A 16,344-nucleotide genomic window follows, 5' to 3' on the forward strand; every position below is an offset into this window, starting at 1 on the left:
ATGCCTCATTGCCCATCCAACATTTCCTCATCTCCCACCCCTTCTAATACCACTAGACCCGATGCTCCTCCCTCTTTTCCCCCTGCCCCTTCTAATAAGTTTCTCCTTATAGGCAGTCACTGATTCTGAGGTGCTGAAGGAGCTCCTTACACTTTACCCCAAAAATACATCTGGGTCAGATGGTTTAGATCCTTTCTGCTCTAAATTTGCAGCCCCTATCATCGCCAAGCCTATCTCTGACCTTTTTAACCTGTGTCTTCTCTCTGGGGAACTTCCCATTGCTTGGAAGGCAGCCACTATGCATCCTTCATTTAAAGGGGGAGATCAAGCTGATCCTAACTGTTATAGGCCTATTTAGATTTTGCCTCGTTTATCAAAAGTGTTGGAAAAACTTCTCAATAATCGACTGACTGGCTTTCTTGATGTCAATAGTATTCTCTCTGGTATGCATTCTGGTTTCTGCTCAAGTTATGAATGTGTCACTGTAACCTTAAAGGTCCTACATGATGTCACAATTGCCCTTGATGCTAAGCAATGTTGTGCTGCTATTTTTATTGACTTGGCCAAAGCTTTTGATAGGGTAGACCATACCATTCTTGTGGGTCGGCTAAGGAGCATTGGTGTCTCTGAAGGGTATTTGGCCTGGTTTGCTAACTACCTCTCTCAAAGAGTACAGTGCATGAAGTGCAGTGTGCCTGTCACAAGGGAGTACCCCAAGGCTCGATCCTAGGCCCCACGCTCTTCTCAATTTACATCAACAACATAGCTCAGGCAGTAGGAAGCTCTTTTATCCATGTATATGTAGATGATACTGTTTTATACTCAGCTGGCCCCTGCCTGGATTTTGTGTTAAACGCTCTACAATAAAGCTTTCTTGGTGTCCAACCAGCTTTCTCTGCCCTTAACCCTGTTCTGAACACCTCCAAAACAAAGGTAATGTGGTTTGGTAAGAAGAATGCCCCTCTCCCAACCGGTGTGATTACTACCTCTGAGGGTTTAGAGCTAGAGCTACTACTGCATTACTCCTCTGTAAACTGGTCATCTCTGTATACCTGTCTCAAGACCCACAGGTTGATGCCTATTTATAAAACCCTCTTCGGCCTCACTCCCCCCTATCTGAGATACCTACTGCAGCCCTTATCCTCCGCATACAACACCCGTTCTGCCAGTCACATTCTGTTAAAGGTCCCCAAAGCACACAGTCGCTCCTCTTTTCAGTTCGCTGAAGCTAGTGACTGGAACGAGCTGCAACAAACACTCAAACTGAACAGTTTTATCTCCCTCTCTTCATTCAAAGACTCAATCATGGACATTCCTACTGACAGTTGTGGCTGCTTTGCATGATGTATTGTTGTCTCTACCTTCTTCACCTTTGTGCTGTTGTCTGTGCCCAATAATGTTTGTTACATGTTGTGCTGCTGCCATGTTGTTGTCATGTTGTGTTGCTGCGATGCTATGTTGTTGTCTTAGGTCTCTCTTTATGTAGGGTTGTGGTGTGTCTCTGGCCGTGATGTGTGTTTTTGTCCTATATTTCTGTATTTTTAATCCCAGCCCCTGTCCCCGCAGGAGGCCTTTTGCGTTTTGGTAGACAGTCATTGTAAATAAGAATTTGTTCTTAACTAACTTGCCTAGTTAAATAAAGGTTAAGTTAAAAAACAATTCAATGATAGGCCATAACTAACTTGTGTTTAACACCCAATCAGTATCACTCTTAAGGTTGAAGGTCAAAGGGGATATGTAAATGAGCTGTCTTGCAGTTTGATGTGTGCCTGCATGCACAGAGTTAGTTCTTACCATGCTTCAGATATAAAGGTAAAGGTTATAAGACTTCAGTCGACATTGTCAATGTAATTATATCGTGCCATCTAGAGCACGATGTGGTGGCAGACGTGGCAGAAGATTGAACTGCATGAGTGAGAATGATGACTTCACCAGCAGACTACTAAAATGAGTGGCTAGTTAGCAGGCTAACGCTAACTTGAGTGAAACAACATACTTTGCTATTGTTAGCTATCAAGTTTAAGATTAGCAGCAATGCAGTCAATTACACCACCATATCCGCTGTTGCTGACTGGAAACCTCTCAGAAAACTGGCAGAAATGGGAACAAATACTGAACTTGTACTACTTAGCCAGTGGTCTAAATGACAAGCCAGAGGCTAGAACAGTAGCAATTTTGCTACACTGCATCGGCGAAGACGCGCTGGAGATATACAATAAGATGGAGACCACACACATATGCTTGCCCAGAAAACAAGAAACTGGCCCAGGTGATGAAAGCATTTGATAACTACCCCACCCAGGAATACTGTGTTCCAGAGACACCCGTGTTGGGCACCGAAGTTCGATGAACAGGCAGTTGTTGACAAGTTTATAACCGAACTGAGACTGAGTGCAGCTGTGAGTTCAGACACAGAGGATCTAATGCTAAGGGACAGAATTGTGTTTAGTGTCACAGATAGTGGAATAAGAGAGAAACTACTCTCCATTTCAGATTTAACCTTAGCTCAGGCCATAGATTTGTTTGTTTGCCGTGCAAAAGAAGTTTCATCAGCTAAAGCTATGTCAGCTAGCAGGAGCACGGAACAGTTTGCGCGTGCCATGGGGGGAAAAAGAGCCGCCATCTTAAGCAATCACGAGCCCAGTCAGAACAAAGGCAGGCATCGCACTTCACCCGCGCGCAGCAGACAAAGACTTGTGGCAAGTGTGGAAAAACACACAAATCAAGGGGGTGTCCTGCGTTTAATATCAGTGTTAAAAAAAATGACTTAGCAGCAGTGTGTACATCAGGGGCAGAAGTTGCTACTGTTAAAACCGAGGTCAAGGAAGTAGACATTTTGTTCATAGGTGCAGTGACACAAGCATGCAAAAAAGATGCTGGCTGGCACACAAACTTCCGATAAGGGGGACAGGCGGTCAACTTTAAGTTAGACACAGGAGCTAAAGCCAATGTGGTTCCACAAGCAATAGGAGACAAATTGCCCTAGCAATTCAAAGTGAAAGAGGCTGAGACTGTACTCATAGCCTATGGAGGCACCCGCATTAAACCAAAGGGCATAATGACATAGCAAGTGCACAAACAAGCCCATCTACAGATCTGTGTTACAGATGCATCTGACACACCACCACTAGACAGAGAGGCATTAGTGCATCTGACACACCACTACTAGGCAAAGAGGCCTGTGTGTATCTGACACGCCACTACGAGGCAGAGAGGCATTAGTGCATCTGACACACCACTACTAGGCAGAAAGGCCTGTGTGCATCTGACACACCACTACTAGGCAGAAAGGCCTGTGTGCATCTGACACACCACTACTAGGCAGAAAGGCCTGTGTGCATCTGACACACCACTACTAGGCAGAAAGGCCTGTGTGCATCTGACACACCACTACTAGGCAGAGAGGCATTAGTGCATCTGACACACCACTACTAGGCAGAGAGGCATTAGTGCATCTGACACACCACTACTAGGCAGAGAGGCATTAGTGCATCTGACACACCACTACTAGGCAGAAAGGCCTGTGTGCATCTGACACACCACTACTAGGCAGTAAGGCCTGTGTACATCTGACACACCAAATCAAATTCAATTTTATTTGTCACATACACATGGTTAGCAGATGTTAATGCGAGTGTAGCGAAATGCTTGTGCTTCTAGTTCCGACAATGCAGTAATAACCAACAGTAATCTAACTAACAATTCCAAAACTACTGTCTTGTACACAGTGTAAGGGGATAAAGAATATGTACATAAAGATATATGAATGAGTGATGGTACAGAGCAGCATAGGCAAGATACAGTAGATGGTATCAAGTACAGTATATACATATGAGATGAGTATGTAAACAAAGTGGCATAGTTAAAGTGGCTAGTGATACATGTATTACATAAGGATGCAGTAGATGATATAGAGTACAGTATATACTTATGCATATGAGATGAATACTGTAGGGTATGTAACATTATATTCGGTAGCATTGTTTAAAGTGGCTAGTGATATATTTTACATAATTTCCCATCAATTCCCATTATTAAAGTGGCTGGAGTTGAGTCAGTGTCAGTGTGTTGGCAGCAGCCACTCAATGTTAGTGGTGGCTGTTTAACAGTCTGATGGCCTTGAGATAGAAGCTGTTTTTCAGTCTCTCGGTCCCAGCTTTGATGCACCTGTACTGATCTCGCCTTCTGGATTATAGCGGGGTGAACAGGCAGTGGCTCGGGTGGTTGTTGTCCTTGATGATCTTTATGGCCTTCCTGTAACATCGGGTGGTGTAGGTGTCCTGGAGGGCAGGTAGTTTGCCCCCGGTGATGCGTTGTGCAGACCTCACTACCCTCTGGAGAGCCTTACGGTTGTGGGCGGAGCAGTTGCCGTACCAGGCGGTGATACAGCCCGCCAGGATGCTCTCGATTGTGCATCTGTAGAAGCTTGTGAGTGCTTTTGGTGACGAGCCAAATTTCTTCAGCCTCCTGAGGTTGAAGAGGCGCTGCTGCGCCTTCTTCACGATGCTGTCTGTGTGAGTGGACCAATTCAGTTTGTCTGTAATGTGTATGCCGAGGAACTTAAAACTTACTACCCTCTCCACTACTGTGGATAGGGGGGTGCTCCCTCTGCTGTTTCCTGAAGTCCACAATCATCTCCTTAGTTTTGTTGACGTTGAGTGTGAGGTTATTTTCCTGACACCACACTCCGAGGGCCCTCACCTCCTCCCTGTAGGCCGTCTCGTCATTGTTGGTAATCAAGCCTACCACTATTGTGTCGTCCGCAAACTTGATGATTGAGTTGGAGGCGTGCGTGGCCACGCAGTCGTGGGTGAACAGGGAGTACAGGAGAGGGCTCAGAACGCACCCTTGTGGGGCCCCAGTGTTGAGGATCAGCGGGGTGGAGATGTTGTTGCCTACCCTCACCACCTGGGGGCGGCCCGTCAGGAAGTCCAGTACCCAGTTGCACAGGGCGGGGTCGAGACCCAGGGTCTCGAGCTTGATGACGAGCTTGGAGGGTACTATGGTGTTGAATGCCGAGCTGTAGTCGATGAACAGCATTCTCACATAGGTATTCCTCTTGTCCAGATGGGTTGGGGCAGTGTGCAGTGTGGTTGAGATTGCATTGTCTGTGGACCTATTTGGGCGGTAAGAAAATTGGAGTGGGTCTAGGGTGTCAGGTAGGGTGGAGGTGATATGGTCCTTGACTAGTCTCTCAAAGCACTTCATGATGACGGAAGTGAGTGCTACGGGGCGGTAGTCGTTTAGCTCAGTTACCTTAGCTTTTTTGGGAACAGGAACAATGGTGGCCCTCTTGAAGCATGTGGGAACAGCAGACTGGTGTAGGGATTGATTGAATATGTTCGTAAACACACCGGCCAGCTGGTCTGCGCATGCTCTGAGGGCACGGCTGGGGATGCCGTCTGGGCCTGCAGCCTTGCGAGGGTTAACACGTTTAAATGTTTTACTCACCTCGGCTGCAGTGAAGGAGAGACCGCATGTTTCCGTTGCAGGCCGTGTCAGTGGCACTGTATTGACCTCAAAGCGGGCAAAAAAGTTATTTAGTCTGCCTGGGAGCAAGACATCCTGGTCCGTGACTGGGCTGGATTTCATCTTGTAGTCCGTGATTGACTGTAGACCCTGCCACATACCGTTGAATTGAGATTCTACTTTGTCTCTATACTGACGCTTAGCTTGTTTGATAGCCTTGCGGAGGGAATAGCTGCACTGTTTGTATTCGGTCATGTTACCAGTCACCTTGCCCTGATTAAAAGCAGTGGTTCGCGCTTTCAGTTTCACGCGAATGCTGCCATCAATCCACGGTTTCTGGTTAGGGAATGTTTTAATCGTTGCTATGGGAACGACATCTTCAACGCACGTTCTAATGAACTCGCACACCGAATCAGCGTATTCGTCAATGTTGTTATCTGACGCAATACAAAACATATCCCAGTCCACGTGATGGAAGCAGTCTTGAAGTGTGGAATCAGCTTGGTCGGACCAGCGTTGGACAGACCTCAGCATGGGAGTTTCTTGTTTTAGTTTCTGTCTGTAGGCAGGGATCAACAAAATGGAGTAGTGGTCAGCTTTTCCGAAAGGAGGGCGGGGCAGGGCTTTATATGCGTCGCGGAAGTTAGAGTAACAATGATCCAAGGTTTTTCCATCCCTGGTTGCGCAATCAATATGCTGATAAAATGTAGGGAGTCTTGTTTTCAGATTAGCCTTGTTAAAATCCCCAGCTACAATGAATGCAGCCTCCGGATAAATGGATTCCAGTTTGCAAAGAGTCAAATAAAGTTTGTTCAGAGCCATCAATGTGTCTGCTTGGGGGGAATATATACGGCTGTGATTATAATCGAAGAGAATTCTCTTGGTAGATAATGCGGTCGACATTTGATTGTGAGGAATTCTAAATCAGGTGAACAGAAGGATTTGAGTCCCTGTATGTTTCTTTGATCACACCATGTCTCGTTAGCCATAAGGCATACGCCCCCGCCCCTCTTCTTACCAGAAAGATGTTTGTTTCTGTCGGTGCGATGCGTGGAGAAACCCGCTGGCTGCAACGCCTCCGATAGCGTCTCTCCAGTGAGCCATGTTTCCGTGAAGCAAAGAACGTTACAGTATCTGATGTCCCTCTGGAATGCTACCCTTGATCGGATTTCATCAACCTTGTTGTCAAGAGACTGGACATTGGCGAGAAGAATGCTAGGGAGTGGTGCACGATGTGCCCGTCTCCGGAGTCTGACCAGAAGACCGCCTCGTTTCCCTCTTTTACGGAGTCGTTTTTTGGGGGAGGTCGCCGGCTGGGATCCATTCCGTTGTCCTGGTTGAAAGGCAGAACACAGTTTCCTAGGAACGCGAAGCGAGGCTGCCATCTCTGTCGGCGCCGGAATGTTGGCAGAAAGGCCTGTGTGCATTTGACACACCACTATGAGGCAGAGAGGCCTGTGTGCATCTGACACACCACCACTAGACAGAGAGGCATTAGTGCATCTGACACACCACTATGAGGCAGAGAGGCCTGTGTGCATCTGACACACCACTACTAGGCAGAGAGGCATTAGTGCATCTGACACACCACTACTACGCAGAGAGGCATTAGTGCATCTGACACACCACTACTACGCAGAGAGGCATTAGTGCATCTGACACACCACTACTAGGCAGAAAGGCCTGTGTGCATCTGACACACCACTACTAGGCAGAGAGGCATTAGTGCATCTGACACACCACTACTAGGCAGAAAGGCCTGTGTGCATCTGACACACCACTACTAGGCAGAGAGGCATTAGTGCATCTGACACACCACTACTAGGCAGAAAGGCATTAGTGCATCTGACACACCACTACTACGCAGAGAGGCATTAGTGCATCTGACACACCACTACTAGGCAGAAAGGCCTAGTAGTGGTGGCGAACAGCCAGGTCATAACACTAAATAAAAAATGTCTCTCTCAGTATGTGTTTGGATCCTAAGGACCTGAACAAGGCCATACAGCGCCAACACTTCTCCATTCCTACCTCAGAGGATGTGCAATGCCAACGAGCGGGCAAGAAGAGATTCACTATCCTAGATGAGAAGGAGCCGTATTGGCAAGAATCAGCTGATCTTTGGACATTCAATACCCCATGGAGGAGGTGCCAGTTTAATCGCTTACCTTTTGGCGTAAAAAGTGCCAGTGAAGGTATTTCAGCAGATCCACTCGGAGAGTTTTGGTGACACTGATGGTGTCTGTGTAATTGCAGATGACCTGACAATTGCAGCAGCCACCGAAGAAGAGCATGGCCGCATTCTACAGCAGGTGATGGACAAAGTCATCTGTCTGAATGTGAGGTTCAATGCTGACAAGATACATGACATGTTGAGTGAAGGGAAGTACATGGGGCCCGCCATCAAGGTGACAGCAGTCACACAGACGCCCCAACCAGAAGACAGAAAAGGTCGACAGAGATTACTGGGTATGACACGTTTCCTAACCCAGTATATCTTAAGATGAAGCCACCCTCACTGCACCACTCAGAATGTTCCTCAGGAAGGACATGGCATGGCAGTGGCACCCAGAACAACAAGCAGCACTGGAGAGACTGAAGAAAGCCATCTCCCTTACGCCGCTGCTGAAACTCTTCAATCCACAGGAAGAGATTGAAATAGAAGCTGATGCATCCAAAGAGGGACTTTGAGCTGTTCTGATGCAAGGTGAACAGCCTATATAGCCTTTGCATCCAGAGCTCTGTCTGGGGCAGAACAAAATTATGCCCAGATAGGAAAAGAACTCCTGGTAATCTTGTTTGCACTGACAACGTTTCACCAGTATGTCTATGGTGTCCCGGTCAGAGTTCAATCTGACCACAAACCACTTGAGGCTATAACCACCAAGTCCATTGGAAAGGCGCCTGCCAATCCATTCTTCGAAGGATGCTGCTTCAAATACAGCAATATGACATTCACATAGTCTACACCCCAGGTAAAGACATGTTAAAAGCAGACACCCTGTCCAGGGCTGTACCCCAGACTGCCACACATGAAGACACATGAAGATTGTGACCTCAGTGACGAGAAAGTCATTTAAGCGGTCTCCACTTGATATGTTTAAGTTCCAAGGACGCACATTGCTTCTGATAGTGGACTACTACTCCAAATATCCAGAGGTGCTGCGGCTGTTGGACAAGACATCAGGTACTGTCGTAGCGAAGTTCAAAGCTGTGTTTGCTAGACATGGTATTGCAGCTGAACTGATTGCAGATCATGTACCCTTTTCAAGTGCTGAGATGGCTCAGTTGGTACAAAAGAGTGGGGTTTCAAAATCACTCATTCCAGTCCAAGGTTTTCCCCAGTCAAACGGAATGGCTGAGAGGGCCATTCAGTCAGTGAAAAACGTGCTGAAGTCGGCATCATAGACAGGTGTCGACCCTCACGCAGCTCTCCTGAACCTGAGAAACATACCTGTCCCGGGGTCTGCAGTACTCCCCTGCTCAGCTACTCATGGGACGTGTCCTATGCTCCAACCTACTTGGAAGTAAAGCAGCCCTTCAACCAGTGACTCCCAAAAATGGCCAGCATGGCTTGAAATGCAGACAGCTGCAGCAGAAGACGAGCTATGACAAAATGGCGTCACCGCTTCCTTCGTTTCGGGACGGAGAGAGAGAGAGAGAGTGCATGGAGATGGCAAAAGGATGGCAGCCAGCAACAGTGGTGAGAATCAGAGATGAACCGAGATCATGTGATATCGTCACACCCGAAGGAGGTCGCTACCGCAGAAACAGAAAGCATCTCAGACCTGACAGAACAGCCAGGTACAGAGATAAGGAAGACGTCACAATCACCGACTCTGATTCAGAACAGGAGGTCGAAGAGGCGACACAAAGAAACACAAATGAACACAGACTGAACATGACAAATGACAGAGAACCAAAACCCTCTGTCATAGAGACTCACACCAGTCAGTGCACCGGAACCCTCTGTCATAGAGACTCACACCAGTCAGTGCACCGGAACCTTCTGTCATAGAGACTCACACCAGTCAGTGCACCGGAACCCTCTGTCATAGAGACTCACACCAGTCAGTGCACCGGAACCCTCTGTCATAGAGACTCACACCAGTCAGTGCACCGGAACCCTCTGTCATAGAGACTTACACCAGTCAGTGCACCGGAACCCTCTGTCATAGAGTCTCACACCAGTTAGTGCACCGGAACCCTCTGTCATAGAGACTCACACCAGTCAGTGCACCGGAACCCTCTGTCATAGAGTCTCACACCAGGTAGTGCACCGGAACCCTCTGTCATAGAGACTTACACCAGTCAGTGCACCGGAACCCTCTGTCATAGAGTCTCACACCAGTCAGTGCACCGGAACCCTCTGTCATAGAGTCTCACACCAGTCAGTGCACCGGAACCCTCTGTCATAGAGACTCAGATGGAAAACCTGGTCAGATGGAAAACCTGGTATTGTAAGTGGAACTAGACCACCATCTACCATAGACTCTACAGCAGTATTAAAATGACTATATTCTTGTTTAAAAAAAGTTTTGTTAAAAGGTTATGTTTGTTTGTAAGCTCTAACTAAGGGGGGGGTGTAATATATGGAGTTATACACCTTTTAATGATAGTCAATAACTCTCTCGTGCGTAACAGGCAATCAGTATCACTCTTGAGGTTGAAGGTCAAGGGGATATGTAAATGAGCTGTCTTGCAGTTTGATGTGTGCCTGCATGCACAGAGTTAGTTCTTACCATGCTTCAGATATAAAGGTAAAAGTGATAGTGTACTTCAGTCCCCATTGCCAATTGAATTATACCGTGCCATCTAGAGCACGACAGACTGAGACGGCCATGGCATATGGTTTGTTTTCATGCTCATCAAACCATTCAGTATCCACTCTTGCCCTGTGTATTGTTGTCCTATGGGGGCAGAGCCATGGTAGCCAAAATAATAGCCTGCCCAGTATTTTTTATACATGACCCTAAGTATGATGGGATGTCAATTGCTTAATTAAATCATGAACCACATCGTGGTGAAAGCACCTACTTTCAATATACTTTATCTCTTTTACTCAAGTGTTTCCATTATTTTGTATATAAAACACAGGAAATCATGTTTTTGACTGCACTCGGCCTATAAGATGGATAGGTTAGACAACCACATATTGGATACGAACATTCCATTCCAGCTAAACAATGAACATATAGCGTTCTCAAATCTATGAATAAAAAATCTGAGAACAGTCATATTTACACACAAATGAAAGATACCCATCAGCAATCATTTCTGATGAAAAACACAAATGTGAAAAATTGGTAGATATTGTGCTTTGGAAATAAAATCTTCAAATATTAATTTAGTTTGGTTTATGGAATCAAATTCATCATATCAAAATTACATTGTTTCATTTTCCCTGCATCCACAGAACACATCGCGACTGTCGAGGGCCCTCCCACCTCAGTAGTCCCTCCCCCTCCTCCACAATTACCTGGTACAACAGAGGCCACAGCACAAGCCCCCCCTCCTCCTCCCCTTCCTCCTCCCCCTACATCCTCGACTGCACCACCTCCTCCGCCCCCACCTCCTCCAGGGGGTGGTATGCCCCCACCACCTCCGGGCGGTGGAATGCCCCCACGATTTGGGGGTATGCCTGATGGACACACTGGTAAGCTAACACGCGATAGGTCAAGATAGTTCTGTCAGTCGTGTTTCTAATGACAAAACGTTCAGTTAAGTGGATCCCACTAAACAAGGGCTGGCCATTTTAGAAATGGTTTTACACAATGAAACACAACGTGTTCCTCTTCTGGACAGGTAACAGAAACAAGAAGCCCATTCAGACTAAGTACCGTATGCCTTCGCTCAACTGGCAGGCCCTTAAACCCAACCAGGTGTCTGGAACCGTCTTCAATGAGCTGGATGATGAGCTCGTGCTGGGGGTGAGACCACCCTAGTCTACTAGCTATCTGCTTACAATCTGTATTCTTGTCCATCTCAATCTGTCCTCGTCTGTATGTGATTCCCTTTCTTCTCCTTCCAGTCTTTCCATCCCTCTTTCTCTGTCTCAGCCGCTCTCTCGTTTCTCTTTCTTCTGTCATCCTGAAATCCTTTTGTATTTCTCCCTCTATCTGATCTGTCTCCCGTCATATGACAACATTTCCTGCCGAATCAACAACTTGTTTAAACTGTAAATCGCACAGTTTGGACATTACCAACAGCACCTGCATTAGTCATCCGGGCGGCAGGGTAGCCTAGTGGTTACTGGACTAGTAACCGAAAGGTTGCAAGTTCAAATCCCCGAGCTGACAAAGTACAAAATCTGTCGTTCTGCCCCTGAACAGACAGTTAACCCACTGTTCCTAGGCCGTCATTGAAAATAAGAATTTGTTCTTAACTGACTTGCCTCGTAAAATAAAGGTAAAATAAATAAATAAAAATCCACCTCTCCACTCCATGTCCTAGATGCTAAACATGGATGCCTTTGAGGAGCAGTTTAAGACCAAGGCCCAGACTGCCCCGGCTGATGTGGGGCCCCTGAGAGCGAAGGTGGCCCAGAAGACCCCCAGCAAAGTGTCCCTACTGGAGCCCAACAGAGCCAAGAACCTCGCCATCACCCTGCGCAAGGGAGGCATGGCCGCCTCAGACATCTGTACTTCCATAGAGATGTATGTGTCTGTTATCAAGTTATAAGAAAATGATACTACATGTAAATTGTGCGTAAGACTAGAAGTAGTACTACTATATATAGTTGAATGCATTGACTGTAAGTCGCTCTGGATAAGAGCGGTTGGATGACCGAAATGTTAAATGTATACCTTTTTGTTGTGTGACTATGCACAGCCAGAGAGAGGAATGTAAAGTTAGCTGTGGTTTTACTAAGCATGTGATAGTAACTGATAAGCTTGTAACCGATGTGAAGTGTGTGTGAAGGATCACGACACTCATAACTCACTTCTATTGTCAGTTTACAATAATCAGAGTGTATGAACAGCGTAGTAGTTGTACAAGTAGTATGAAGTAGTGGCTCTCTCCACTTTCTCTTGCCCCTCCCCTACAGGTATAACCAGGAAGCTCTGAGCCTGGACTTCCTAGAGCTGCTGGAGCGTTTCATCCCCTCAGAGTACGAAGTCAAGCTCATCCAGAACTACGAGCGAGACGGGAGGCCCCTGGACGAGCTCCCCGAGGAGGACCGCTTTATGGTACGCTTTGGAAAGATCCCCCGCCTGCCCCAGCGCATCAGTACGCTCACCTTCATGGGCAACTTCCCAGAGAGCATCCAGCTCATCCAGCCGGTCAGTAGAAATACTGAAAACAATGTTATTTCGAGATTGTTTCAATGCTTTATCATCTAGTCGGATGCACAAAGCTTCCCCAAAATACCAGATATCACCCATAATATGTTCCCATCTCTCCAACAGCAACTCAATGCAATCATCGCTGCCTCAATGTCAATCAAGTCCTCTAGCAAGCTGAAGAAGATCCTTGAGGTACCGTTTAGGAGACTGCTCTTTTGATACGCTGCATGGATGGTACGCGGCTATATTGTTTCGTTTGGGATGATGGCACAACGTTGGTGTCTAACTTTGGTATGCCTCTTCTGTTCCTAAGATCATCCTAGCCTTTGGAAACTACATGAACAGCAGCAAGAGAGGAGCAGCCTATGGGTTCCGCCTGCAGAGTCTCGACTTGGTGGGAAAGACTTTGAACATAAAGCGTACTCTATTTATCAACCAAATGTTAGAGGCTCATTTTGTGTTCCTTTTCCTACCATGAGGCACGTCGGTTTTGTACTCCAAACTTAGTCCGGAAGATTCACTTGGGTTAGCGGAATGTCATTTTAGCACAGCATCTAATTGATTATCTACGGTAATAGACTCAAATGGGGCTCCACCTCAGTGAGAGATCCAGAGATAACCGATTGTGACAGGCCTGCTCTGAATTAGCCACAGTGACTGAATGAATAGGACACTAAGTTGGAGCTGTGGAGGATGTCTCAACTAACAATGATTGCTGATGATAATCAATGACAGGCAGAGTTACCCAGACCATCAATTAACGTCAAAATGGATTTACTTGGAGACGAGTAACAACTTGATCATCAGGATTGGACACATTTGCTCTTGATCACACTGTATTTCTCATTTTGATGGGGTGCTCTATCCCTTGATTATCTGATCTCAGTTCTGTATGTGCTATCACTGACCCCTCTGACTACCACTGTCCTAAAGCGAATACAGATCTGGGATCAGGCAAACCTTTTGACTTTGTATCCTTTTTTTAAAACCTTTATTTAACTAGGCAAGAACTAATTCTTATTTTCAATTGACGGCCTAGGAACAGTGGGTTAAATGCCTTGTTCCGGAGCAGAAAACGGTCTCAAAAACGTGATTTTCTTGTGTTTTATATCTATGTCCACTAAGAGGTTGGAATAATACTGTGAAGTTGTGCAAATTAATATAATATCCTTTAAGTTTAAGAGCTGTTTGAAAAGAGCACCTGAAATGTCAGCCTGCCTGGTCATGTCACTCTCTGCCAATAACAGCTAGTTTTCAGTTTTCCCCTCCCCACTCAGACCACTCCCAGGCAGTCCTAACTAAATTCTTGCTTGAGAAATTGCTCTTTGATAAGAAGCTATTTTTGTTTCTTTTTGACCATTTTAATTGAAGACAAGCACAGTAAGGTACTTAAGTGTTACCCAGAAATGATTTGACATTTATATGAAAACAGCTGCATTTGACCTTCAAAGTTTTGGCAACGTGGTACATTCTTGGTTATTAGGTTTACCCATGAAGTAGTTTGGAGCATATACTGTATAGCGTGTGCAACTTTCTTTCTTTTTATTCAATCTAGCTGTTAGACACCAAGTCCACAGACCGGAGACAGACTCTGCTTCACTTCATAGTGAACATCATCCAGGAGAAATACCCCGAGCTCCAAACCTTCCACAGTGAGCTGTACTTCTTGGACAAGGCTGCTCTGGTGTCCCTGGACAGCATTCTGCAGGACGTGCGTGCCCTGGAGAGGGGCATGGAGGTGACCCGGAAGGAGTTTGCCATACACAAAGACAACTCTGTGTTGCAGGAGTTCATCACCAGCAACAATGACCTGCTGGACTCTGTAGTAGGAGATGGCAAGACAGCCCAGGTCAAATCTCCCTACTAAATGTATATATATATATAAAATTGACAATCAGTGTGGCAAAATGTACAGCCTAATATATCAATCAAATGTATTTATAAAGTCCTTTTTACATCAGCCGTTGTCACAAATTGCTATACAGAAACCCAGGCTAAAACCCCAAACAGCAAGCAATGCAGATGTAGAAGCACAGTGGCTAGGAAAAACTCTTGAGAGAGGCAGGAACCTAGGAAGAAACCTAGAGAGGAACCAGGCTCTGAGGGGTGGCCAGTCCTCTTCTGGCTGTGCTGGGTGGAGATTATAACAGAACATGGCCAAGATGTTCAAACGTTCATAGATGACCAGCAGGGTCAACTAATAATAATCACAGTGGCTAACCTAGTAACAGTTTTATTGCACTATACTAAATTAATTTAGGAGAGGCTAATAACATTTGTAAAACAGTGCTGCTGCAGAAAGCAATGAGGTACAGTGTAATGGAGGTATGATCATTTTTTCCCCCTCTCATTTTAGGATGTGTATGAATCAGCGGTGGAGTACTTTGGAGAGAACCCTAAAACCACACCTCCCTCCATGTTCTTCCCCGTCTTTGTTAGGTTCATCAAGGCCTATAAGGTTAGTCCCCACGGTGACTGATTACGTTGTTCATTGATTCAATTCATTCGATCATTCATACAGTACTTATACCAGCCGACTATTAAAACGTAAGTCCGTTAATGTATCAACAGAGACGAGCTGAGCTCTTTGCCACACATCAAACAGTAACTGTTGCATTAATGTGACAGTGTTCCATACATAAATGATTACAAATGTCTTTATGACACACACTTTATAACACCTCCCCCCCGGCAGCAAGCAGAGCAGGAGAATGAGCAGAGGAAAAAGCAGGATGTGTTGTCCAGTGAATGGAAAACTGGGCCACTGTCAACCTCGCCTAAGCCTGAAACATCCCAGAAGGTAGTCCGTGACACATTACCAACCACGTAGGAGCGATAAGACACAGGGAGAGTTGACTCACTCCACTTACCTTCAACACGTGTATAATTTAGACCCCAACATTTTTTGCCTGCCCTTTGACCCCCCCGACCCCCCCACAGCAGGTACCCATGATGCCCCAAATGGATCTGATAGCGGAGCTGAAGAGGCGGCAGGTGACCCCCCTGGTTCGGGAGGGCAAGGATGGAGCCATCGAGGACATCATCACAGGTGGGCCTGGTGGAGTCAGGAATAATGGGTCGAGGTCTCCAGTACACTCATTGTATGTGTATGTATGTATGTATGTATGTATGTATGTATGTATGTATGTATGTATGTATGTATGTATGTATGTATGTATGTATGTATGTATGTATGTATGTATGTATGTATGTATGTATGTATGTATGTATGTATGTATGTATGTATGTATGTATGTATACACACACACACACACACACACACACACACACACACACACACACACACACACACACACACACACACACACACACACACACACACACACACACACACACACACACACACACACACACACTACCGTTCAAAAGTTTGGGCTCACTTGGAAATGTCCTTGCTTTTGAAAGAAAAGTACAAATTGATCAGAAATACAGTGTAGACATTGTTAATGTTGTAAATGACTATTGTAGCTGGAAACTGCTGATTTTTTTAATGGAATATCTACATAGGCATATAGAGGCACATTGTCAGCAACCATTACTCCTGTGTTCCAATGGCACATTGTGTTAG

At 45.9% G+C, this 16,344-nt stretch overlaps 1 protein-coding gene across 7 annotated transcripts in view; it reads left to right on the forward strand.

Annotated features, from left to right (window-relative positions):
• Window positions 1-16,344, forward strand: part of LOC124039964 (formin-like protein 1) — a 68,790-nt gene that overhangs the window by 49,771 nt on the left and 2,675 nt on the right. For 6 of the 7 annotated variants that reach the window (XM_046356559.1, XM_046356562.1, XM_046356561.1 and 3 more), the window contains 10 exons: window positions 10,886-11,125; window positions 11,275-11,399; window positions 11,923-12,125; window positions 12,518-12,752; window positions 12,879-12,947; window positions 13,069-13,149; window positions 14,311-14,604; window positions 15,112-15,213; window positions 15,451-15,555; window positions 15,696-15,804. In XM_046356559.1, coding sequence (XP_046212515.1) covers window positions 10,886-11,125; window positions 11,275-11,399; window positions 11,923-12,125; window positions 12,518-12,752; window positions 12,879-12,947; window positions 13,069-13,149; window positions 14,311-14,604; window positions 15,112-15,213; window positions 15,451-15,555; window positions 15,696-15,804 — 1,563 coding nt within the window. The remainder of the gene's footprint in view (window positions 1-10,885; window positions 11,126-11,274; window positions 11,400-11,922; window positions 12,126-12,517; window positions 12,753-12,878; window positions 12,948-13,068; window positions 13,150-14,310; window positions 14,605-15,111; window positions 15,214-15,450; window positions 15,556-15,695; window positions 15,805-16,344) is intronic. The other variant, XM_046356560.1, reaches the window with a different exon arrangement.

The sequence above is a fragment of the Oncorhynchus gorbuscha genome, linkage group LG07 (assembly GCF_021184085.1).
Source record: "Oncorhynchus gorbuscha isolate QuinsamMale2020 ecotype Even-year linkage group LG07, OgorEven_v1.0, whole genome shotgun sequence".
Lineage (NCBI taxonomy): Eukaryota > Metazoa > Chordata > Actinopteri > Salmoniformes > Salmonidae > Oncorhynchus > Oncorhynchus gorbuscha.